At 47.0% G+C, this 26,535-nt stretch overlaps 1 protein-coding gene across 2 annotated transcripts in view; it reads right to left on the reverse strand.

The window, feature by feature from the left end:
• Positions 1 to 26,535, reverse strand: part of REV3L (REV3 like, DNA directed polymerase zeta catalytic subunit) — a 251,239-nt gene that overhangs the window by 12,518 nt on the left and 212,186 nt on the right. The window contains exons 25-31 of one of the 2 annotated variants that reach the window (XM_073337055.1): positions 19,813 to 20,019; positions 19,326 to 19,435; positions 17,080 to 17,194; positions 9,935 to 10,072; positions 6,826 to 7,016; positions 5,518 to 5,764; positions 1,973 to 2,182 (exon numbers count right to left, since the gene is read on the reverse strand). In XM_073337055.1, coding sequence (XP_073193156.1) covers positions 1,973 to 2,182; positions 5,518 to 5,764; positions 6,826 to 7,016; positions 9,935 to 10,072; positions 17,080 to 17,194; positions 19,326 to 19,435; positions 19,813 to 20,019 — 1,218 coding nt within the window. The remainder of the gene's footprint in view (positions 1 to 1,972; positions 2,183 to 5,517; positions 5,765 to 6,825; positions 7,017 to 9,934; positions 10,073 to 17,079; positions 17,195 to 19,325; positions 19,436 to 19,812; positions 20,020 to 26,535) is intronic. The other variant, XM_073337056.1, reaches the window with a different exon arrangement.

Consider the following 26,535-nt stretch of genomic DNA (forward strand, 5'->3'; position numbering starts at 1 on the left):
AAATAAGCAAGATAGGTAGCAAGCTGTTGGACACCGTGATGCTCCATCTCAAGCTGCAGGTGTTTGAGAAGGAACTGGAGTGGTGGTGGGTCTGCCCCTCCCTATATACTCTGTTACCAGAGCATAAAGTGACTAGGGCACAGGCATGGACCCATGGACACTGCTGCTGAAAATCTCCAATTAAGAGTGCCTGGGTGTGTGAACATCCAGGCATGGAGCACCCATGGAGAAACTACTTGACAAAGTGGGTTTTACATGGCATTCGGAAAGCTCTGAGATTTGTGATCATTCTGGGAATGAGCTGCACATTCATGGGCTAGTCTCTGAGGAAGCTCTGCCTCCCCCCCAAACCTAACCCTCCAGATCAGAAGTCCCATTGTTCCAGTCAAGTAATGCTCACATAGGGTGAAACGGCCCTGAGGAAGTTTGAGTGAATCCCATAGTGAGCTTTGATGATGACTGAATCTTGACTTTGAACAAGCTTTCACTAGGAACTCAGTGAAGACAACGTAGCACTAGAGTGACGCATTCTTGGCAGCATGTGCTGCTGGTATGCAGGCTGCTGAATGCTAAACCAATCAGACTTTAAACAGTCAGCAATTATATTGATCTCTGATCTCAACCCTACGGGATGTTAACTGTCAGACTCCCTCTTCCCCCATTCTGTGCCCTCTGATCTATGGCAAAGATCCTGATGACACAGGGCAGCAACAGTAGAGTTGATTTTGTAATGGACACTGCTGCTGCTGACAAGCTAAGCTGCCACTGCCACCATACACGTATTTCATTATCCCTTTTTGAAACAGAAACATAGCTGTTCCGTTATAAAACCATAACTCGTTAACAAACAGCTCAGGGACTCCAAACCATTCTCAAAATATATAATTCCCCCATTACAGCTCTGTGCACTGCTCTTAAATCCCAGTGCCAGAACAGATCAAAAAATATATAAATTACACTCTGCATTGCTTTGATAAGTTAGACAGACTGGAACTACCTGCTTTACTGAACGTACCAACAAACTGAATGTTTAGTTTCATCCAAGAACCTTTACCTTGAGATTTAAATTAAGCGACACAGTCTCATTGGGATATAGGAGATTTTTGTGACACTTTCCCATTATTTCTAAATAGGAAGATGATGATTAGTGCCCCCCACAGATTTACTTAGAGCAAGGGTCGTCAACCTGCGATGGACAGAACCCCGGGCCGGCAGCAGGCTGAGCAGGGCCGGCGGCCGGGACCCTGGCTGGCAGGGGCTGGCGGATGGAACCCCAGACCGGCAGTGGGCTGAGTGGCTCAGTCCGCTGCCGGTCTGGGGTTCCGTCTGCTGCCCCCACTGCCGGTCTGGGGTTCCGTCTGCCGGCCACTGGCATGCGAAGCCTTAAATTACAGTAAATAAATGAAGACTTGGCACGCCACTTCTCAAAGCTTGCCATCCCCTGACTTAGACCCTTTCCATATCCCTGTCAGCCTCAGGTATGTATTGTTTTTCTGAGACACAAACACTTCTTGTTGCAATTTGAAGTAAAACTGGAACTTAATCAGTTATTTTGGCATAAAATGCCTGTGTTTTGGATGGGTTTCCATAACTTTTGCCATTTTCACCACAAAAAAAATCTAACATTCATGATCTTTTGCTGAGACACAAACATCTTCTTGTTCTAAGCATTTTCTTCAGAGTTGTGCATTACTCTAGTGCCAGATGCTATATAAAAACATTAGACAAAGACACAAATACAGGAAGATAGAATCTGGTATGATGCATCTGGATTATGCTTTCTGTTTCAGTTTGGGTTCAGAACTACTGAGTATTTTAATATTAAGAGGGTACCCACTAAAATGTTGCCCTGTGATCTCCTTTACCCTCAAGGAAAAAGTTCAGCCACTTTTCAAGTTAATTCTGCCTCTCTGTATTGTGGGCAGCTGACTAATTGGTCAATGACAAAATGCTGTGTCTGCTTTATTCCTACCTTGACCAGTTGTTCCTGCTTACGCTCCAACTCTCGGATTTCTTGGTTGAGAATCACTGCCACATGCTGTGGCTGGCTTCTGCATTTACTACAGATCCCACGCTGTGTCAGTTCATCACACACAGGACAGTGTAAGGTAGTGAAATATTGGGAGATCGTGACTTTTCGGCCTTCCAGATCGGTGCGGGCATTGGAGGCAGCTCTCTGGATCTATAAAAAAAAGTTTAAGAGATGAGGAGCTCTTAAGTCGGCTGCTATATTTATGTCTGAGTCATTCATCAGATTTTTAAGGTGTATAAATTTAACAGGATCTGCAGAGCTTGGGCTCATGTGTTAGTTATTAACAAGAACTAAGTCTCTTCATCTGAAGTGTATGATTTATGCCTAAGTGCTTCAATGTGTGTTAAGCTACATATACAGAGACCACCCATGCACTGTGAGCTGTTTCACAGCCAAGCTCAGCATGAGGCAGCAGCAGAAAGAATCAGTAACAGAATTACATGCTAGACATATTCCTAGACAGGAGGAACTCATCTCGCCAAACTACGTTCACAAATCGGTTTAGCTGGTATCCTGCAAAGGTTCTTCTTCGGTGCTGGTCTAACTCATTTCTGAGTACGCCCATGACTGCAGTTTCAATTGTTCTCATTTCACATAATAGAAACAGGGAAATTTTAGGCCCCAAATGTAACACAATGAACAGAAGTTAACAATTTTTTCCTCTTCTGAGTTCCACCTCTCTTCCACCAAGTTTAGTTTCCAAGTACTAATGTAATTCCCTGTCACATGCTTTTCATGTCCATTCACTGGTGATTTTAGCCCAAACACCCAGGGATACATTAAGAAGAAACAGGCTCTAGGATCCACCAAAATGCCAGGTTGACTCTTAAATATTAGGGTTGCCATCCAATTCCTGGCAGAGTCTTCCACCTAGTCTTCTTCCCCATGTCCTGGACAGACTTTTCCTCCTACTGTTGCCCTCACCCCAGACAGACTTTTATTGAGCTTGGCCCTCGCCTCCTCCCCTCACTACATACACATACCTCTCCCCTCTCAGGGTACTTCACCCAGCTCTGCAGCCTTGAAGAAAGTAAGCACTCTGCACACAAGGCTAACCTGCACTGCCTCTGTCTCCTCTCATCTAACTGCTGCCACAAAACTTTCCTTGAGCTTTTAATCCATCACTATGGCGACAGGGAGCTCTTGAGAGCTGTGTTGTCCAGCATTCAATAGGGTGGGACACTGGGAGGCAGAGTGTACAGATGATCCTTGTAGTGAGTGTACCAAAAAGCCAGTCGGGAACATTGTTTACCACATGGTAGGAGAAACTAGAACATACTGAAAAAAAAAGGGGAATTTGGAGTTTTCTGGTGATGGCAGGGTCTGAGCTCTAGGGTACACAACAAAGGTGTAAAATGCACCAGGGTTCCACAGAAGGGTGAAGAGCAGCCAGTTGTTATAAGAATGAAGAACCTCCCCTCTACCCAGAGCACCATGAAAGGGACAAGTTTTCCAGGGACTTGGCATTGTGGCACCACGAGTTCTACTGGAGCAATCTGTTGAAGGTATTAGCTTGTGTAAATCTCACAGTAGATTAATCAGGACATTGGAAAGAAGCAGAAGTGAAAGTACAACTTGTATGGACATTATTAGCATAAAAACAAAACTCTAGAACATTTTTAATAATGATTCTATTGAGTGACAATTAAACAATACAACACATTACGATAGAGGGGTGCTGGTCAATCCATAGTTAAGGGCAAAGCTAATTTTTTGTATAAGCACAATTTTTTTACCCTCCTTATATTCAGCAAAAACAAAACAATCCACCCAACTTTTCACTTACTACATCTCAACCCAGAGTAGATTTTCCCCCCCGAATATTCCTGGGCAAATCACAGAGTTTCAGAGACATCAGGGTTTAAAATTTCCTGTCATTCGCTTTTAAATATTTTCCTCCTATTTTTGGTGCGTATCTCTCCTAAACATATTGATGTAGAAATATAAACTTTGCTTTTCCAAGATGGCCAGATAAGTACATGGGCCTTTCATAGGTTTTGAGTAGATGCATGCAGGTATTAGAGAGAAAATTAAAGGGTGAATGCAAATGCAAAACTAGATACATATCCAGATATGTTAACAAAGAACACATGTAGTATGTACTAAGGCAGAGGCGGGCAAACTATGGCCCGCGGGCCACATCCGGCCTGCGGGAACCTCCTGCCCATGGGGCTAGTCCCCGGCCCCTCCCCTACTCTTCCATGTACCCCGCAGCCTCAGCTCACTGTGCCATCGGCGCAATGCTCTGGGCGGAGGGGCTGCGAGCTCTTGCCGGGCAGTGCAGCTGCAGAGGCATGGCCTGACCCGGTGCTCTGTGCTGTGCCGTGGCGTGGCTAGCTCCAGCCGGGCAGCACGGTTGCCTGTCCTGGTGCTCTGGGCGGCGCGGCTGAAGCGCCGCCAGCCACTGGTGCTCCAGGCAGCGTATTAAGGGGGCAGGGGGCGGGGGGGTTGGATAGAGGGCAGGGGAGTTTGGGGTGGTGGGGTCAGGGGGTGTGGATAGGGGTCGGGGAGGTCAGAGGGCGGGGAACAGGGGGGTTGAATAGGGGCAGGGGTCCCGGGGGCGGGTCAGGAAGGAGGGGGGTTGGATGGGATTGGAGAGGGCAGTCAGGGGCAGGGGTTCTGGGGGAAGTTAGGGAGAAAGGGTGGTTGGTTGGGGCAGGGGTCCCGGGGGGGGCAGTCAGGAATGAGAGAAGGGGTTGGATGGGGCAGTGGGGAGCAGTCAGGGGCGTGGGGGTCTGGGGGCAGTCAGGGGACAGGGAGGGGTGGATGGGGCAGGGGTCCTGGGGGGGCAGTCAGGAGACAGGGAGTGGGGGGTTGGGTGAGGGGCAGGGGCCAGGCCACGCCTGGCTGTTTGAGGAGGCACAGCCTCCCCTAACCGGCCCTCCATACAATTTTGGAAACCCGATGTAGCACTCAGGCCAAAAAGTTTGCCCGTCCCTGTACTAAGAGCTAGTCTACACTGGCAACGTTAAAGTGCTACTGTGGCAGCACTTTAACGTGCCTTGTCTGGTCATGGTGCAGCATGGGGAGACAGCTCTCTCAGCGCTCTAAAGAAACCACCTCCATGGGGAGCCTAGCTCCCAGTGCTGGGGCACTGTTTACACTGGCGCTTTACAGCACTGCAACTTGCTGCGCTCAGGGGTGTGTTTTTTCACACCCTTGAACGAGAAAGTTGCAGCGCTGTTAATTGCCAGTGTAGACAAGCCCTTAGCTTCTTTTGAATTAATTTTGGAAGAGGCCAGGAAACACAGCTGATGATATGGATAGGCCCAACCTTGAGTACAAGAGCTGCAAGGGAAACTAATTTTACTAAGTGAAAGAACTGCAGAGGGTTTAGTGATTTAATTTATACACTCAGGCACCAAATTATTACCTCATAAAATAACTCAGCCCTGCTGTTACCTCACATACAACTCTTTGTTTAAAAAAGAGTAATCAAATTCAACGACTACCCAAATACACTAAGTGTTATCTGACACGCTTACCCTTGGCAATTCATGATACCAGCTGAAAACATCTATGCCAATTAGTGAGAAAATTCTAGCCAGGGGTGGAAGAATTTGTTTGGTGATGTAGTATGTGGCATTCAGCCTCAGGTTGGTATCTTGTAGGACTTCAATGGGCCGCCTCACCAGTTGTATCAGAGGCAATCCTGGCATGCCATACACAATGATATAGGGTACTCTTTCCCCAACTCGAGGCTCAGAACGACGGTCATATGCAAGCATCCTCCTGTTTAAAAAAAAAAAAAAAAAGTCCTCACAATGTATCTTAAAATTAAATACTTGCAAGTGAAACAAATAGGTATTTAAATCACGGTATCCAAACTTGACCCAACTGAAGGTCATATCGACAGCTCTCCCGAAGCCTGAGTTCTGCACCTAACAAGCATAAAAAGGAGCATGCTGCAAGCTGTCTTGACCTTTAAGACATAGGTATGTTCCACATGGAATACAGGTCGTAGAAAACTATGCTCCATCTTGATCCAAACAGCCCAGCCTCCAGAAGTAACAGGAGGGTGGCCACAGGTCATATTTGGTCTACAGGTCACCTTTTGACTAACCCTAAGTTAAAGGAACACTTTATAAAAGAGCAGCCACTACATTCAAATAAGCACAAATGACCAGAGTACAAATGATTTTATATTCTTGAGCTAAGAGCAGGGTTTGTTTTTTGGTATCCATTTTATTTTACTAGGAAAAATATGGCCATAAGTTTAAGAAATTTTGTACTGAATATAAGGAAAAATTAAAGGGATGGCAAAATATGTTGAACTGGTTCATATGCAGCTGACCTTCTATTGTCAAAAAAATCAGTATGGTGAAGTACACGCTAATAACAAGCAGGACTGCTGTTTAGTATCACGAACTATGGCAGAAGAGAGGCTTAATAGTATTAAAATAAGAGAATCCACTAACAACATTTTTTCTACAAAATTAATCTACTGCCAGTGAGAGGCGTCAAATGACCTCTGAGATTGAAGTCCTTTATACACAGAACAGTCAGTAACAGCATAGGTTTCGCTACACTGCCTTGACAGTAGGCCTTGTTCTTGACCTTGAGTGATAATCTCTAGTAGTAAGGAAGAAACTGGGTTTCCATTATTATTCAATCCTTGATCCGTCTTCTGAGACACCCAACTAGGGCTAGTACTAACTATGTACTATGTTAGTCTGTGATGTAGACATACGCTCTCTAAGAAGCGGGCTGAGAACCACAACCAGAAGCACAAAAGATTAAGGAAACAGGTGTCTGATAAATCCACGATTAGCACTTTTAGGCTTCTCATTTACCTTGTGATTTCTAGTGCTGGTACACAGGCTCCAGGTCTGTAAGCAGAACTCCCTCTGTATTCCTTTGCAAAGATGAAATCTTGCATGCTGGCTTTGCCTTCTAATAATTTCATGCATTGATTCTGAACATACTGTTTGATCTGACTTATGTCACGTGTTTCAAATAGCAGCTTGATAGAACGCTCAAGTATCTTCAAAACAAAGGAGAGATGTGAAAAATCTGGCTTCTTGTTCAACATTAGTAAAAGGAGTTTAAGTTTATATAAGAAATATTTTATAATATATATTCAGTATAAATTCAAAAACATACGTTTAAAAAAAAAGTACCAATTTTTGTTTTTCTCTAAGAAACCCCTGAGTATCTTCCATCTCTTTAATTTTATTTTACAAAGCAAACAAACCTTAAAAAGAGCACTGTAGATGAAATTTATATGACAAACGCCACTACACTATATAGAAAGATTTTTCTTAATTTTGAAATAGAACATTACATATGACACCTTTCAGTATTCTCCTCCACTCTTCAAAGGTGCTAAATAAATGCACCATATGAGCAGCTGTTTCTCAGTTTATTTGAGGTTAACAATATTTTGCATACTACTTTTTACTTTCTCGCAACACATATTTTTCTAATGAAAGACTGATCCATCACTTACAGAGTCATTAGCAAGGAGGATGTTGTGGGAACAGAACATAAAAAATAACTGACGTTTTGGCCTTCAGCAAAAGTAGGTCAGCAGAAAGATGAACAAAAATGTTCACAGGGTGCTAGACGACATTACAAGTATTCTGTTGGAAGGGGCTACATAAAACATAATTGTTTCCATTCTGGCACCCCATTTTTAGTCACTCAACTTTTTGGCATTTTCACCTTTCAGGCTCACATTTTCCATGCCTCATCTCTGCCTGAAGGTGGTTTTTTTTTCCCAACAGTTGAAGAGTTTTTGAGTTTGGATAGAGTGAAAAAGATATTCTCCCACTTCAAAAATATTCTTGCCATCTTTTTCTGAATAGCTCTACTGAAAAAACAGCTTGGGTTAAAAGATAAAATATGGCACAGAAATAGCCCTTATTGAGGAGGGTGCTTTTCCTTGTTTCAAAGGAAATTGGTTTTGATTTGACTGAGTATGAGTAGCTGATTCTTTTTTTAAAAAACAAATGGAAAATAGACAGCTAAGAAAGGACACCCTCAACATGAATTCTTGGCTAAACTAGCTGTGTAGTGAGAAGTGTGGTAGAATGGCTACTATTTGGCAGGGACACCAGAGGGTGGTAGAATCCCCCATGAACACCCTGAAAGGTGCAAAGCATTTGAGAGAGGCTCCTGATCACCTTAAAGGGGAGAAGTTCCAAGGACAGCCTTCTGCAAACATTGTAAGGACCTGAGGGAAGGATCATATGTGCTCTAATGAGTGAATACAATGAAAAGTTTTGCTTAGTTTAAGGCAGGGGTCAGCAACCTACAGCACACAAGCCGATTTTTAATGGCACACTGCTGCCTGCTGAGTCCCAGTCACCGGCCCTGCTCAGCCCGCTGCTGAACCCAGGCTGGGACCCTGGCAGGCAGCAGCGTGCCATTAAAAATCCTGTCCGCCCCGGCAGGCTCTTCTCTGCTCCCCTGGGCAGGGTGAAGAAGCTTGGTGCTGCCGGCTGCTGCTGCACAGCAAGGAAGTTCCCCCCTCCCCCGCCTCTTCCCCCAGCGTGCTGGGTTCCTACCCCTCCTCCTCTCCCTCCCGATCAGCTGATGGTCCTTGCAAGGGACGGGGAGAAGCTGCTCTGAGAAGCTGCTCCGGAGAAGAGGTGGGGACGGGGCCTTGGGGAAGGGGGGTGGAATCAGGGCATATCCCCTCCAGCCCCCTTCCATGAGCCCTGCACCTCCCCACATACCCTCCCAGCCCTCTGTCCTGACCCCTGCACCCCCTCCCAGCCCTCTGCCCTGACCCCTGCACCCCCCTCACACACCCCATGCCCTGACTCCAGCTCCCCCCACATACCCAGCCCCCACTCACTCCATGCCCTGACTCTTGCACCCCCCACATTCCCACCGCCACCCTGAGCACCAAATGGGAGCTCCTGCACCCACCACACATTCCCACCTGCACCCCTTGCACCAAATGGGAGCTGCCCAGGTAAGCAATCCACACCCAAACCTCCTGCCCCAACCCTGAGCCCCCTCCCTCATTCTAGCTCCTGGCCAGACCCTTCACCCCAACCCCCAGCCTGCTCCTTCATCCCCCACCCTGTGCTCAGCACACTCCCACCCTCATCTCAGTGCAGACAGAGGAAGAGAATGGGCTAGAACCAGGGAGAAGGTAGGTACCCACTCTATGTGGGCAGGGCTGGGATCCCAGACTGGCAGCAGGGCCAGCAGCCGGGACCCTGGCTGGCAGGAGCCGGTGGACGGAACCCCAGACCGGCAGTGGGCTAAGCAGCTCAGGAGCTGCTCAGTCCACTGCCAATCTGGGGTCCCAGCCGCTGGCCCTGCTCAGCCTGCTGCCAGTCTGGGGGTTCTGGCTGCCAGCCCCTTGCCAGCCGGGGTCCCTGCTGCAGACCCCGCTCAGCCTGCTGCCGGCCTAGGTGAACGGAACCCCAGGACGGCAGCAGGCTGAGCAGGCCGGCGGCGTAAGATCAGCATTTTAATTTAATTTTAAATGAAGCTTCTTAAACATTTTGAAAACCTTGTTTACTTTACATACAACAATAGTTTAGTTATATAATATACAGACTTATAGAGAGAGACCTTCTAAAAAACCATTAAAATGTATTACTGGCACGGGAAACCTTAAATTAAAGTGTATAAATGAAGACCTGGCACACCACTTCTGAAAGGTTGCCGACCCCTGGTTTAAGGTGTTGAAGGATTGGGTGCTGGTATGGTGGGCTGTGGCAGTGTCCTATAAAACCATGTAGCAGTCCACAGTTCAGTTCAGAAATCCCGGTCTTGCACTACTCATGCCAGAAATAATGGAGAAAACCCCAAAGAACAGAGACAGATCTTGTCTCCAGAGTTAGAATTTTTATGGGGGCATGTATTGACATGATTTTTAAGGACTGCAGTGGAACAACATACCGTATTTGTAAAACTTGAAAGAATTTGAGTGTATTTTACCTTGGATACAGCAGGACAAGAATCTCTTCGAACGGTCTCTATGCCTTTTGCATCAAATACTGGGTCTTTTTGATCCAGTGTTTCATACATGTATCCCACATACCTCTTCTTGGTTTGCAAGACACATGGCAAATACACCTGTAGTGTTAAAAACAGGTAGCCTCTTTATACTGTTATTCACTGGCAGCATAACAGGATTGCATGTTTAGAGGTTTTTCTAAGGAAATGTTAATTTTGACTTTTTTACCTTTTGTTTCCTCACAAACACAAATAAAAAGTTAAAGGAACATTAAAGGTCCACAGGAAAAATGTAGGTTCAGACCGTCATTCCACACTTAACTCACCTTATATTCTATCTAGATATTGTCACATGTGATATGCAAACTGAGGATCCTGTAATATTCAGGCACACAAAGTCACATACAGTCTAACAGTGACAGCCATCATTCTGAATTCTCTTGCCATTCTAGCCATAAAGAAAGGTTACTTGCCTTACAGTAACTGAAGTTCTTTGAGATGCGTGGGCCCGATGGGTATTCCATTGTGAGGTGCTGAGACTGGAAGATTTTTCATTAGCAGTATCTTTTGGTCTGTGCTTGTGCCCTACACCTCCTCATGCCCCAAACCAAGGGCGTAAAGGGAAGCGCAGACTGCCTGCCTCTCCAGTTCCTTCTCTACTGTAAATCACCTTAGGAAAGGAGCCGAAGGAGAGGGGAAGATGGGTGGGCAGTGGAATACACATAGGAACCACACATCTCCCAAGAACTCCAGCTACTCTACAAGTTAAGTAATCTTCCTTTCTTCAACTGATGTGTATTCCGCTGTGGGTAATTCACAAGCAGTACTCACAGAGAAGGGGAGTGCACAGACCGCATGGATGTTGTAGTGAAGGATGCATCTGATGTGGGAGAAAAGTCTAGTAAAGCTATGCATAGAACCCCACATTGCAGCTCTACAGATCTCCAGGAGGTGAACAGCCTGAATAAAAGCCAGGGAGATAGCTTCTGCTCTGGTCAAGTGGGCCCTCACACCTTGAGGGACAGAGTTTCTGTAAGCTCATAGTAAAGTGGGATGCAACCCGAAATCCATTGAGAAAGTTTCTGTGAAAAGATTGCTTTCCCCTTCATCCACTCAGCAATGGAAAGGAATAGTTCGATTTCCCAAAGGGTTTTGTCCCTGCAAGTAGAAAGCTAAGCTAAGGCTCGATGGCTATCCAGAAAATGGAGCTTCCTGTCTTCTCTGGTGATATAAGGTGTTTGGTAGAAAAAAGGTACGTATCTGATCTGATTATAGTGGAATTCTGATGGAAACTTTGGAATGAACTTCGGGTGTAACCTCCAGAAAACCTTACTCTTATGGAAGACCATGTAGGGCAGTTCTGCCGTAAGGGCCTCAAACTCACCTACTCTTCTGGCAGAGGTGACTGCTGTCACGAAGGCACCTTCATAAACAGATGGAGAAGGGAGCATGAGGCTAGAGCAGGGGTTCTCAAACTTCATTGCTCCGCGACCCCCTTCTGACAAGAAAAATTACTACACGACTCCAGGAGGGGGTACTGAAGCCTTAGTCCACCTGATTCCCATTGACCCGTGTTGGGGAGCCAAAGTCAAAGCCTGAGCCCTACTGCCCTGGACTGGGAAGGTGTCAAAGCCGAAGGCCAAGGGCTTCACCCCAGCCAGAGGGCCTGTAAACCTGAGCCCTGCCGCCCAGGGCTGAATCCCTCAGGCTTTGGCCCAGGGTGGTGGGACTTGGGCATCATCCCTGAGCCCCAGCAAGTCTAAGCCAGCCCTGGAAACCCCATTAAAATGGGGTCACAACTTTGGGGTCTTGACCCACAGTTTGAGAACCGCTGGGCTAGAGGTTTGAATAGAGTATTCACGAGAGCTGACAATACTAGACGGAGATCCTAAGTTAGCATCGATTTTAGTACCAGAGGAAAGGCCTCTGGCAAGGCCTTTCAAAAATTTCACAGTTGTAGGGTGCGTGAAGAACAGTTTCCCACTGGAGCATGGAAGGGATTAATTGCTGGCAAATGTACACACAGCAAGCTAAGAGTTAGACTCAACTTCTTTAGAGAAAGGAGTAGTCCAAGATGGTAGGGATTCTCATGAGTCCTCTAAAGGTATCTAATGACTTTAGCACCAAAGGAAAATCCACTTTGTAGCATAACATTCCCTCAGAGATTTTTGTGCTATAACTGAGGATGGAGTATATCATCTACAAACATGTCCTTTCTAGGTTTGTCATACATCCAAATACCAAATAGATAGAGGTATGCTGGATTGGGATTGGTGGTCTTTTATTGACCTGAGTCAATAAGTTCAGATATAGCTGGATGCATGGCTGTGAGGCCATCTGCACAATGCTGGTGAACCAAAACTACTTCTGCCACCAGGATAACTGACAGTTTGTCCTGCTTGATTTCCCTCGTGGTAAGAGGGGAATGGGTGGGGAAACTTATATTAGTGGCTCTGACCACTCTACTAGGAATGGGTCCCCGAGCTGCTTGGGAACAGTAGGTTGGGTATTTCTTGTTCTCTTGGGACATGAAGAAATCCTCACTGCTGGAAAATACAATGCAACATCACATTGTGACGTTTCTACTCAGTCTCTGTAGAAGTGCTACTGAGGCTGTCCACCAAGGTGTGCATTGCTCCTGGGAGATGCACTGCCAAGAGGGTGATATGGTGTTGCATACACTAATTCCAGAGTCTGATCTCCTCCGTGCAAAGGAGCAGACTTGATCCTCCCAGTTTGTAGCTGTAGTATACTGTAGTCATATTGTCTGACATAACCTGAATGTGTACAGCATGGATGAAAAGCAGGAAACTTCATGTACTCCTTACTATGCATTGATTTGAAGCTTGGATTCTAGTTGGGTCCTAGAACCTGAACCACATTTTTGTCCGATGTGCTACAGCCCAGTAGGGAAGCACCCATAATTAACCTCTTCGTGGATGGAACGGGAAACACAGGGAACCCCAATGAATACAACTTCTTTGTTTCACCCACCAGTTGAAAGATGCCAGAACACTGTGGGGAATCAAGACTCTCCTGTCTGGACTGCCTCTGCTTGGATTGTAACCAAGCGTGAAGGCCCTGAAGATGGAACCTTGCAGAGGGTGTCACATAGGTAAAGGAAGACATGTGATCTAGTAGGACCACACTATTGTCTGAGGGCTCAATCAAAGCTGGTTGATGAGGTCCCTCAGAGCTTGGAATCTGACCCAGGGCAAGTATGCTTTGGTTGTAATTGAATCCAAAGTTACTACAATAAAGTTTATAGTTTGCATGGGTACTAACGTGGACTTTTCTAGGTTTACTTGGAGTCCTAAGCATTGAAGGAGGCTGAAAGGGAAAGGACCACCGACTGTCCTAGTATGACCGACATATGGGCAGCTAGTCATCAAAGTAGGGAAATATTGGGGTGCCATGGTGACACAGGTATGCCACCACCATGGATGGCACCTTTGTGAAAAACCCTCAGGGCTGTCAAGAGATAGAAGGGAAGCACTTTGCCTTGATAATTGGTCTAGGCCCACTGTAAAGTGCAGGAATCTCCTGCTCACTGAGTGAATGTCTATGTGGAAATGAGCATCTGTCAAATGAAGAGCTGCAAACCAGTCATCTTTGTTTAGAGAGGAGATTATTGAGGCCAGGGTGATCATTCTGAATTTTGAACAGCATATGAAGATATTCAATTGTCTGAGATCCAGACTAGGTTTCCAGCCTCCTTTCTTTTTAGGGATGAATAAATATCTTGAATAAAAGCCCCCCCCCCCCCCCCCCCGTGCTATAGTGTGAGTAGGGAGTCTGCACCTCCTGTCTGAGAGTCCTTTCGTGACCCCTCATGACATGGGTCTTTCAAGAGGGACAGGGGGATGGGGTTTTTTTTTTTTTTTTTTGAAAGGGATGTACAAAAATTCTATTGTATAGCCATTGTTGATGATCTCTGGAACCCATCTGTCTGATGTAATATGATGCCACACTGGGGAGAAATGGGCCAGATGGCCACCAAATGGAGTATGGGTGTTGGGGGAACTGGTTGGCGGCTCTCAAGGATCCCATCAAAAATGTCTTTGTGGGAGCCTGGGACTGGGAAGAGTACAATGGAGGGATGTTCTGTCTGTTGCATTGCACTCTCTGGCACTTTCTGGGAGGCTCAGAGGCACCCTGGTGGTAACAGGGTTGAGGAGCAAGATGTTGTTTGCATGGAGGCAGTTTGGAGTATTTTCTCTGAGGTGCTGGAGTGTATATATCTAAGAAGTGGAGACTTGCACAAGAGTCCTTACGGGTGTGTAGTGACTTATCCATTTTTGTCACTGAATAGGTTGTTGCTCTCTAAGAGGAGGTTCTCCACAGGAGCTTGAACTTCCTTTGGAAACCCAGAGGATTGAAACCACGAAGCTCGTCTTGTGATGATCAAAGTTGCCACGGAATGAGAAACTGTGTCCTCAACTGAAGCTTGCAGGGATAATCTATCTATCAACTTACCCTTGTTGATGATGGCCTGGAATTGTGGTCTAAATTCCTGGGGTAGTTTGTCAGTGAATACAGAAAAATTATAATGAATACAATCATATTTAGACACCAAGGACTGAGAATTCACAAAGTGGAAACGTACGCTAGCTGAGGTGAAATTCTTTCTTCTGAAGAGGTTCATGTTTTAGCATCCTTGTCAGAGGGAGCAGACCTAGGCTGGTGCAGTCTCTTATGTTCAGTGATGGCCTGACATACTAGGGAGTTCAGGGCGTGAAAACAAGTATTCTACCCCTTTAGACAGGACAAAGTACTTCTTCCCCCATCCTTTTTGGAATGGGGAGCAAAAGTAGGTAGCGGATGCCAGATTATTTTGGTCAGCTCTAATATGGCCTCATTGATTGGAAGTGCCACCTTGCTAGGACCTGCAGTGTGGAGGATATTCAGCAACTTGTGAATGATGTCTTGAACTTCCAGGAGAAACTGCAGTGCACCTGTGATTCTCCTCAGGAGGTCATGAAACTGTGTATAGTTTCTGGATGGCGATGGTGAGGCCACTGCAACTGCATTGTCAGGAGATGAGGACAAAAGTGCAGCAGAAACGAGTAGGTCCATTTGCTCAGGTTGTTCTTCCGCCTCATAGTGCTCCTAAGAGGGTTGGAGGTTCTCTTCTATGAGGTGACCTCTGTCTGAACTCCTTCTCTGATCCCCTGAAATTGGGAGGTCTCAAATGCAGATCCTGGGAACCCTAAAAGGGCCAGTGAGATGGATCATATGGATAAGGTGGTGCTCCCTAGGGGGAAGGGTACTATTGGTCCTGAGCCAGGCAGTGTGTTCTATGGGAGTACGAAGATGCCTAGGAAATTATGGAACCTTTGTCGGGGCTGATCTCATGTCATAGTATAGTCAGTGAAGCCACTGACTTCAGTCTCATGCTCACTGGAGGAGTACGAGTCCTCAGATTCCACAGGCCTTGTAACTCTAGGCTGATCGACCGTACTGGTGAATGATGAACTGACACTGCAGGCACCACTAGTAGTCACCTGTATCAGTGAGTATTGGTGACTGTGGGTCAGAATACATAGCCAGATTGTTGAGGATAGTACACCCAGTCATAGAGGATGGAGAGGGAGAGGGGATTCTGCCTTTTGGTAGAGGTAACAGTGCTAATTTAGGTCAGACGATGAGCATTGGTACCACTGAATCCTTTTCCTTGCTGATGGACTCTACTGTTGGTTCAGTTGATGACTGCGCCCTTCTTTGCCTTGCTATTGATAGGCCTGGGCTAGCTCCTTCAGTGATCAGTGGCTTTGGAACACTCTTGGCTCCCCATGAGTCAAGTTGGATCCGTGCTTCCCATGAGCTCCTGATATATCCATACTGGAGCATGGAGTCTCATCAGATTTGGAGGGCATACGGGAGAAAGTCCTCTTCTTAGATGAGGACTAGAGAGAGGATTTGTCTCACTTTTCATGTGAGTGCTTGCTCTTACCCTCCTCCCATCTGCACTGCCTGCTAGAGTCCTTAGGTCTGCCCTCTGATGTTCTGGAGCTAGGGAGCACTGTGGTTGGTGGGACACTTCTAGGCATCTCTGGCCGATGTACAGGGGGTCTGAAGACCCAGGGTCGGACTAGGGCCTCATCCAGCACTCCATCAGATATCTTCTGAGCTGGAACTCACAAGACTGCCAGGTTTGGAGCCAAAAGGAAAATCAAATATTGCACTTGGAGGGAATGTGGGACTACCCAAGCAGTATAAGCGAATGTCATCGAAGACACTAACTGGGAACAACGGGGGGCAGGCCGCACAGGGCTTGAAGTGGAGATCTTGGGCATTCCAAGTACCCCAAATGATGGAGGAAGCCCCAGACTAACAATCTACAAAAGGTCAACTACAGAAAAAAACCTGAATTTGAGGCAGGAATGCTAGTAAAGCTGTGGACACTGAAGGGGTTTGGTCTGAGACTAGAGGTGGTAGAAAGGAACTGGAGAGGCGACTGATCCATGCTTTCCCTTATGTCCTCAGTTTGGAGCACGAGAAGGTGCAGGGCAAAGGCATGGACAAACAGACACTGCTAATGAAAAATCTTCCGGACTCAGTTGCAAGGAGCACATGTGCACCCCACAGTGGACTACATATAGGGACCATCACTTGAAGAACCACCAGACTCTCAATATTGTTCTATTGAATTGTGCTGTCTCTCCCTCTCTAAAAATAAATTAGTTTAAAATACTAAACGAAAGGACAATCTCAACAATATAGCGGCCCTTAAACTGATATTACATTTACCATTCATCATGTCAATACAAGTGAAGGAGACACATTTATGAAAACAACAAACAAACAAACTAAAGACATTCTCCACTGTTCTTTTGGATGTGCAATAATAGTAGAATTATTTTGATCCACACTGCATTCAGGAACCTGTTCTTTATGGGTGATTGGAGCCAATATGTCTAAATTTTCTCTGCAGACTTCCTCTGACAACTGCAGGACAATGAAATACAGCTGAAAGGACTGCCGGCCGTACATTCAAAGAAACACCCACGATACTGTTAAGTCACCGATCAAAATCAAAACCTTATTGAACAGCTGAACCCCTAATGTGTTTAAAGATATAACATTTTCTATCCAGACATTTGGCGTAAAATGTATTTTCCTTTTACCTTTTCAAATTTCAGTTTTACTGGTTTCGGGTTGGTAGCTGTTACAGCTTCAGCAATTTCTTGGCCAATCTTGAAAGACTGCTCCTTAGTGGCTCCTTTCAAGAGTACAAACATGCTAAAAAGATAAAAGTAGAAATAGGAAGTAGGGACACCATTACTTCAACATAAAGCCTGGAATGGGTTTACAAGCTATAATACATTTGCCAGTATCTTGACTGGGAAACAGGGACATATGTGGTTGACAAAATTCGTTGAGATTGTCCACCAGTCTACTCACTGACACATCCTCAATTTCTCACAGCAACCCCTTCCCCTCCAGCTTCCTTTACAGCACTTTATTTTCTTCCCTACCTACCTCCCCCTGGTGGTCCATGCATCACAGTTCTTCCACTGAATAGATTTTTACATTTCTGGCCCCAAGACATGGAACCCAGCCCCAAGTCCCATGACATCAGGAACACAAGATTCTATGCTATACCTGCGATCTGAAAGTGCTAGGCTGTGGGTGGTTGAGCTAGAAACAGCAAATTCTATATTGAGGAGGGATAAAGAATATAATTGGTACTAAACAGTTTATTCAGTATGAATTTAGTAGAGAAGTGGCTGTGCAGAAGGGGTCAAATTGGAATGGCACTTGATGGTTTGGTGAGCTGGTTCTCATGTGCAGGACGATATTTGGTGCTCCAGGACTTCAGCTTTTTTTAAAAAAAAATATTGAATCTTTAAGTCCTTATGGCTGTGAAAGGGCTTACCCTGGCAGGACATGTGCCAAAGGTTGCCGGTCCCTGCTCTGAAAAATTACCATAATGATCTTTGCCATGTTGAGGTTTAATGATCAATTTTTCTTTCCTGAAAGCCAGCCAGAAAATGTATTGCTTAATGTGTGTATTAGCTAACAGGACATATCTTATTTATATTTTTAGTTTATGTATTGCATGACAATTAGTTATGAAGTGCAAGCTGGTTTCATTTTAAAATAGAGTGGGAATACTTCATGCCGGGCCAACATTAGACTCAGATCACAGAAGTAGTCACCAAAGGCACCCGGTTCAAAAGGGGCAGCTCTGGCCTGGCCACCCCCACTGTAGCAGGGTGGTCACCTGCTCCGGCCTTAAAGGGCTTAAAACAGCCCAGGAGAGGGCTGTGGCTGGGAACAAACAGTTCCCTGGCTGATTGGGGAAAGCAGGCTCAGATGGGGCCACGCCCCAATCAGGGCTCAGCTGGCCCTTATAAGAGGGCAGTGGGCCAGGAGCAGACAGAGTCTCCTCTAGCTGTTGAGAGAGACGGGCCTGGCTGCTGGGGAGCCTATCAAGGTACCTGAGGTGAAGCAGGGCTGGGGAAGGCTAGAGGAGCTTGGCGACTAAAGGCTGGAAAAGCCCCAGGCTGCAGGCCTGGCAGATGGCCTAGGATAGGTACTGGAGTCGCAGGGGGCAGCCCAAAGGGAGGCAGAGGCAGCAGGTCCAAGCCCCCCTTGCCTGTGATGATTGACTTATACACTGCAGTCCACACCAGTGTGCAGGGGCTCAATGGTGATTAGCAGTAGCCAAAGACTGAGGCAAGGTGGGGATAGTGGGTGGGGGTTCCCCAGGGAGGGGAGGCCCAGAGACTGTGGGGGTACTGCCAGAGGGCAGCACCCTGGGTAAAAGGGGCACCGGGCTCCGGGAGGGAGACGGGGGCCAGCAGCAAGCTGGACACTGGCCTGTAAAGGGCGCGCTGGAGGCTGGAAGAGCTAATTCCCTGAGAGACCAGCAGGAGGTGCCGCAGAGGTGAGTCACCACACCGTTACACCAGTTAGGAACTATACCAGCCCCATCACACCAGTTAGGAACTATACCAGCAGGGCTCTGGTCCATTTAAGAGCATGTACCCTCCACCTAGCAGTGGTTGGGAGTCAAACAGCAACCACCAATCAGTTTTTGAGGGACTGGTGGCATGAAAGGGGGTCTCTATCCCTATGAGCAGCACTTGGGAACTGCCATGGTAGCCCAGCTGACCCTATCTGACAGCTTTGCAAAGTGAGGAAGCTAGCTCAGACTCCATAAAGGTAATTTAACAGTCTGAATTGAAATACGTACTGAACTGTATGTTTAATGCAACAGGCAAATATCATTTATTAAAACAGAAAAATAGGTCCATCGAGACCTGCCGTAAGCTTTTGAACGCAGATCATGGTGATAGCCTCCTTTGTGAGGTGGAAAGGAAGAAAACAGTTTCACATAGCATCAGAAGAAGCAGCCATTAATTACCTGTCAGTATCGCCATATACGACCCGAGCTCCCCATTTTTTCGTATCATTCACCAGTTTTATAGCTCGCTCCAAGGTCTCTCTGGCTTTATGGACAATACTATCCCCAATCTGCAAATAAAGATACACTGAAAATCTTTCCTTCTGTACTACTGCATTCAAAACAACCCCTGTGTAAATCACCATCACTCTGAATCCATCTCTGCATTATCATCATCATCATGCAAAGTAAACGGCTGCATTTGCTGGTTTAAAAAACCAACAACAATAGAAAGAAAATTCTGAAAACTGATTTACTGTAAACATGAATCAATAAAACAGGAAAGAATTCAGGAAAGAGCACTTTAGTACTTTAAGAGAAAAAAACAGCACTTATGGTAGCATTTAGATTAAATGTATGTTTCAAGCAATGACATTACATTATCTGGTGCTGCTTTAACAACAGTCTCTTTCCTAAATCCTTTTTGCATTTTATCTGTATCCCTTACCTCTATACATGGCATTCTTCCAGAAAAGTTAGCAGCAGTATAACCAAATGTAACATTAGCTATCAGTTTAAGACCCAGCTGACGCGCCTCAAGCATTCGAGTGATAGCTTTGTCATGCTTGTAAGCCTTTATTGACTGCTTCACCATTATCCTGGTCTTCAAAATTTCTTCCAACATTCTTGGCAACACGCCCTTTCTTACTGAAGGCTACCAAAAAAGGAAAGAAGAGAAACAAAACGTTTAAAAAAAGCCAACTGAAACAGAACACAGGAATTAGTAGTTAGCCTTTGACATAAATATACATTAACAGTGAGGTGTTCTAGCAATCAGTACTTTGGCTGGTTTTGTTAATATACTTAATCTGAAAGTTTGTGGGGGCAGCGTTAATGTTATTTTTTTGAATTGGCAATGGACAATGTGATATTTGCACTTGTACATATATTTAAAAGACTATTAACTGGAATAGGATTTGACTATTTTACTACCTTTTAAATATTCAGGATTCTTTTAAACTATAATATTCCTTGGAATACTTACCTTTTAACTTAAAGTTTTTGTTTTACATTAAATATTTTTCTTGGTGACAAGCTGAAACAGTTTGGGGCCATGAATGTACATTAGCTATAGTCAGCTAGGTCTACATGACATAAAATGAAAACAGTGGAATTCAAACTAAATTATCTTCATCTCCAAAAGTACAGGCCTTTCTGAGCAGCAGCAGGAGAAAAAACGGTTAACTACGTTTTGTAACTGTTGTTCTTTGAGATGTGTTTCTCATGTCCATTCCACTATAGGTGTGCGTGCGCCCCCATGCACGGTCATCTGAGACTTTTGCCTTAGCGGTATCCATAGGGACAGCCATGTGCCCTCTGGAGTGCTGCGCTCATGGTGCAGTATATCAGGTGCCGCCGGCCCTACGCCCTCAGTTCCTTTTTGCCGACAACTCCGACAGAGGGGTAGGAGGGCAGGTAATGGAGTGGACATGAGCAACACATCTCGAAGAACAGTTACGAAAGGTAGGTAGCCATTTTTTCTTCTTCAAGTGCTTGCTCATGTCGATTCCATTGTAGGGGACTCACAAGCAGAATCCTCGGAAGTGGACTCAGAGTTCACAGCTTTGCCGATTGTAGCACTGCTCTGCTGAAACCAGCATCATCTCCTGCTTGCTGGGTCAGCACATAGTGTGCAGTGAACGTGCGGACGGACGACCAGGTTACGGCCTGACAAATTTCTTGGATCAACACCTGAACAAGGAAGGCTGCCCAGGAAGTCTGTACCCTAGTTGAGTGAGCCATCACAACAGCTGGCAGGGGCACCATTGCCAGCTTGTAACAGTAGTGGATACAGACAGTGATCCAGGACAAGAGTCTCTGCGCAACCTTTCATCCTGTCAGCGACAGCCACAAAAAAATGCGCTGACTTATAGAACAGCTTTGTTCTATCAATGTAAAAGGCCAGCGCCCGCCTGACGTCCAGAGTATGCAGCCTGTGGTTGCATGAGGCTTCAGACATAGACCAGTAAGTAAATATCTTGGCCCATGTGGAAGTGAGAAATTACCTTGGACAGAAAGCCTGGGTGTGGACGCATTTGGACCTTGTCCTATAGAAGACAGTATAAGGTGGCTCTGAAGTGAGCACCCTGATCTCAGACACCCAACTGGCTGAAGTTATAGGGACCAAGAAGGAGACCTTCCAGGAGCAAAGCAAAAGGGAGCAGGATGCCAAGGGCTCGAAGGGGGAGACGCATGAGCCTTGACAGCACAAGATTCAGGTCCCAAAGGGGGACTGGGTCCCTGACATGCGGGTAAAGGTGCTCCAGACCTTTCAGGAACTGTGCCATCATGGGATGGTCGAAGACCAACCTGCCTTGAAATGGAGGATGGAATGTGGAAATGGCCGCCAGGTGTACCTTGACTGAGGACGACAAGCCCTGGAGCTTGAGGTGGAGCAGATAGTCTAGGATGTCCTGCCGCGAGGCCTCCTCTGCACGAATGAGCCGATCCGAGACCCAACATGTGAAGCGTTTCCACTTCCTCCACCAGGCTACCTATGTGATGGCTTCCTGCTGCCCAACAGAACCCACTGGACACCAGTGGAGCAATGCTACTCCTCCCTGCACTGTGACCGGTTGGATCACAGAAACCCCCTAGGGAACTGCCAACTGATGTGCCAAGACTACTTCTGCCCCTGCTTTCCCTGCCAGTTTGGGACTCCAGCGCCCTGTCTTGCTGAGCCAGACACGCCAGTCTGCTCCAACACAGACCCAGGGTCTGAACCACGTGCCCCAAAGCTGCAAACTTAACTGAAAGCAATTTAGGAAGTTCCTCTCTTTTACACTCAGATGCCCAACTCCCAATGGGGTCCAAACCCCAAATAAATCCTTTTTACCCTGTATAAAGCTTACACAGGGTAAACTCATAAATTGTTCGCCCTCTGTAACACTGACAGAGATATGCACAGGTGTTTGCCCCCCCCCCCCCCGCAAGGTAGTAATACATATACTCTGGGTTAATTAATAAGTAAAAAGTGATTTTATTAAATACAGAAAGTAGGATTTAAGTGGTTCCAAGTAGTAACAGACAGAACAAAGTAAATTACCAAGCAAAATAAAATAAAACGCGCAAGTCTAAGTCTAGTACAGTAATAAAACTGAATACAGATAAAAACCTCACCAGTTCCAGAAAGCTTACAGACTGAATGCATCCGATGAAGTGAGCTGTAGCTCACGAAAGCTTATGCTCAAATAAATTTGTTAGTGTCTAAGGTGCCACAAGTTCTCCTTTTCTTTTTGCGAATACAGGCTAACACGGCTGCTACTCTGAAACCTTTTACAGACTAGGCTCCTTCTAGTCTGGGTCCAGCAATCACTCACACCCCCTGCAGCTACTGTCCTTTGTTCCAGTTTCTTTCAGGCATCCTTGAGGGTGGAGAGGGTCTCTCTTTAGCCAGCTGAAGACAAAATGGAGGGGTCTCCCAGGGGTTTAAATAGACTTTCTCCTGTGGGTAGAGGCCCCTCCCTCCCCGTGTAGAATCCAGCTACAAAATGGAGTTTGAGTCACCATGGGCAAGTCACATGTCCATGTATGACTGAGTTTCTTACCAGCCAAGCCACATTCTTGGGAAAGCTCAGATGTGGATTGGCGTCTTCAAGATCCATTGTCCGTTAAGTGCTTCTTGATTGGGCATTTAACTTGCACATTCCTTTCTCAAGAAGCTGACCAAATGCTTACTAAGGCTACTAGAAATCAAGCAAGTCACCAGCCAATATTCATAACTTCGAATACAAAAATGATACATGCATACAAATAGAACGAATAGATTCAGTAGATCATAACCTTCACAGAGATATGTTACATGGCATATGTAGCATAAAACATATTCCAGTTCTGTCATATATACACACACACACACACATTCATAAGCATATTTCCGTAAAGCCTTATGGGGGGGCACCGTCACAGTGTTTCCACTTCGTCACATAGGTAGCCCTGGTGGAGGGCTTCCTGCTGCCCAACAGAACCCACTGGATACCAGCGGAGCAATGCCACTCCTCCCCGCTCAGCCATGCGGCAGCCAGGCTGTCAAGTGCAGCGCCGCCAGTTTGAATGCAGCAGGTTGCCGTGGCTCTGGGACAGTAGATCCGTTTGAAGAAGCATCTGCAGTGGGGTGGTTGCTGACAGACTCAGCAGCATGCCGAACCAGCGTTGCTGAGGCCACGCTGGGGCTATGAGGATGATCGTCGCCTTGTCTTGCTTCTCCTTGTGCAAGACCCTGTGGATCAATGGTACTGGCGGAAAGAAGTACATCAACGTTCCGGACTATGGAATCAGGAAGGCATCTGACAAGGAGCCCTGATCCCTGCCCTGTAGAGAGCACAACACATGGTACTTCCTGCTCTGCTGAGATGCAAAAAGGTCCACCTGGGGAGACCCCCACCTGCGGAAGATTAGGCTGGCCACCTCCGCATGGAGTGACCATTTGTGGCGAGACAAGAAGGACCCGCTGAAGTGATCTGCCAGGATGTTCCTGGTTCCAGGCAGATAGGCCGCTACCAGGAAGATGTTGTGCTGTACACAGAAGTCCCAGAGGGGCACCACCTTGCCTGTTGGTGTAATACATCGCAGCCGTATTGTCTGTGAGGACCTGCACCACCTTGCCCTTCAGATCGTGCAAGACCGCTTTGAGTTCCCTGACGTTGATGTGCAAGGCTAGGTCATGCTGCAGCCAATGTCTCTGGGTGATGAGCTTGCCCAAGTGGGCCCCCCACCCTAGATTCAATGTGTCCGAGACCAGGGTGAGCAAAGGAGACGGGTCACAAAGAGAACACCTTGCAATACCAACTCGGAGTTCCACCACCAGTCTAAAGACACTGGGACATGGCTGGGAACCATGACCACTTGGTCCAGGAGGTGCCTGCTGGGAATGTAAACTGAGGCCAGCCATGTTTGTAGGGGCCTCAGAAGAAGCTGGGCACGGCTGACCACATACATACACACGGCCCAACAGTTGCAGGCATGTATAGGCCACGATGAGCGGGTGGGCTTTTATGTAGGAGATTAAGTCCACTATGGTCTGAAACTGCACTTCCAGAAGGAAGGCCCTGGCTTGCGTGGAGTTGAGAACTGCCCCGATAAACTCTGTGTGTTGTACTGGTGTTAACATGGACTTCTCCATGTTTATCAACAGGCCCAGGCTGAGACAGGTGGAGCGAACCAGATGGAGGCTTCTTTGCACCCTCTCCAGAGACCTGTCCTTGATGAGCCAGTTGGCGAGATATGAGAACAGGTGGACCCCATGCCACCTGAGGTAAGTCGCTACTAGTGCCATGCACTTGGTGAACACTCTTGGGACTGACAACAGGCCAAAAGGGAGTGCTGTGAACTGGAAATGGCATCCTCTCACTATAAAATGGAGGAAATGCCTGTGTCCCGGGAATATGGAAACATGGAAATAAGTGTCCTGCAAGTCGAGAGTGGTGTACCAGTCTCCCGGATCCAGGGAAGGAATAATGGAGGTCAGGGAAACCATGTGGAACCTCAACTTCTTGACAGACTTTGAGAGACTGTTGCGGCGACGCAGGTCCCAGATGGGTCTTACACCCGCAGAATGCATGCTTCTGGCCCCCAGGGTGTTTAGAGGGCCCAGGCTGTGCAGGCGAGCGGGAAGAAGAGGGGTGATGCCTGCTGAAGGTACTGTCCCTTCTTCTTTCAGAACCCTGGTGGGGCAGCCAAGGTCTTGGCGGTGGGGGTAGCTAGAAGGGCTTCCCAGCAGGCTGTGGCGTATGTATACCTAACAAACGAAGGGTGGGCTTTGTATCCTTTACCCCATGCAGTCTGGCATCTGTCTGCTCGGAGAAGAGACCAACCCCATCGAACAGGAGGTCTTGGATTGAATTCTGCATCTCCTGCAAGAGGCCCGCCATTTGTAGTCACAAGTGATGCCTCATCACAACCGCCGACGGGACTACCCGAGCTGCAGAGTTCACTGCATCCCAGGCCATTTGTAGGGAGCACCTGGCTGCCGCTGTGCCTTCCTCCACTGGGGTACCAAACTCCTGGGCTAACCCCCAGAGGGTTAGGGACTCCTGGAATTTACGGAAGATATCCCACAAATTAAAGTGGTGAGCCTGGTGGTTTGCCAGCTGGAATTGTAAGCTGGCAGTAGAATAAATTTTTCTCATGAAGAGATCCAGTCTTTTGGTCTCTTTATTCTTGGGAGTAGAGGAGGACTGGAGCTGTTTTGTCCTTTTCGTTGGTCGTGGAGACGACCAATGAGTCCAGGGGTGGATGGGTGTATAAACACTCGAACCTTTTAGCCGGGACAAAGTATTTTTTCTCTACCCTTTCGGAAGTGGGAGGGATAGATGAGGGAGCTTGCCACAGGGCCTTGGCAATCTTTAAGACCCCTTCATGGATTGGCAAGGCAAGGCAGGCTGGGGTGGAAGCAGAGAGGACATTGAACAATGAGTCAGTCTGCTCAGCCATCTCCTCCACCTGTAAGCCTAGATTGTCCGCCACTCTCCGGAGCAGAGCCTGATGGTACTTGAAAGTCATCGGGGGGCTAGCTCTTGAAGGGCCTGCCACCGCCTGGTCTGGGGACGAGGAGGATGACTGGGTTACTGGAGGAGGATCTGTGGCTTCTTCCCCTCCAGGTGAGGGAGGTTTAGGATGGGTACAATTTCCTTAACCTTGGCCTCTGAGGAAGAGGCATGCTCTGAGCCCAGTGCCACTGGTATCACTGGTGCTGCAGGCACATCCGGTGCTGCATGGGGTCCGGTGCCAGCTGTTGCTCTGAGGCAGCAGCCGAAGATCGCTAGGAAGGGGGCATAGCCATGACCAGCATTCCCCACGAGCCCCAAAAAGGCCACTGGGCTGGCCCACTTTCTTTGTTGCCACTGCTGCGATGTCGTGGCTGATGCAGTGTCCGGACCCCAATCACGCTGGTGGGATCTGGGTGAGGGGCTAAACCGAGCTCTCGAGGCCACAGGCAGTAAGAAGGAACTGAGAGGGCGTAGGGACGGCGGTGCCTTAAATGAGTGTGGCACTCCAGAGGGCGCCACAGCCATCCCTACGGATACTGCTAAGGCAAAAGTCTCCGCCGACCATTCACATACCTACAATGGAATTGACATGAGCAAGCACTCAAAGAAGAACGGTTACACATAGGTAACTGGGATTCCAGTATGATTAAGAAGTACAAATACATCACTGAATCACTGCACTG

This window comes from Lepidochelys kempii, chromosome 3 (genome assembly GCF_965140265.1).
Source record: "Lepidochelys kempii isolate rLepKem1 chromosome 3, rLepKem1.hap2, whole genome shotgun sequence".
Lineage (NCBI taxonomy): Eukaryota > Metazoa > Chordata > Testudines > Cheloniidae > Lepidochelys > Lepidochelys kempii.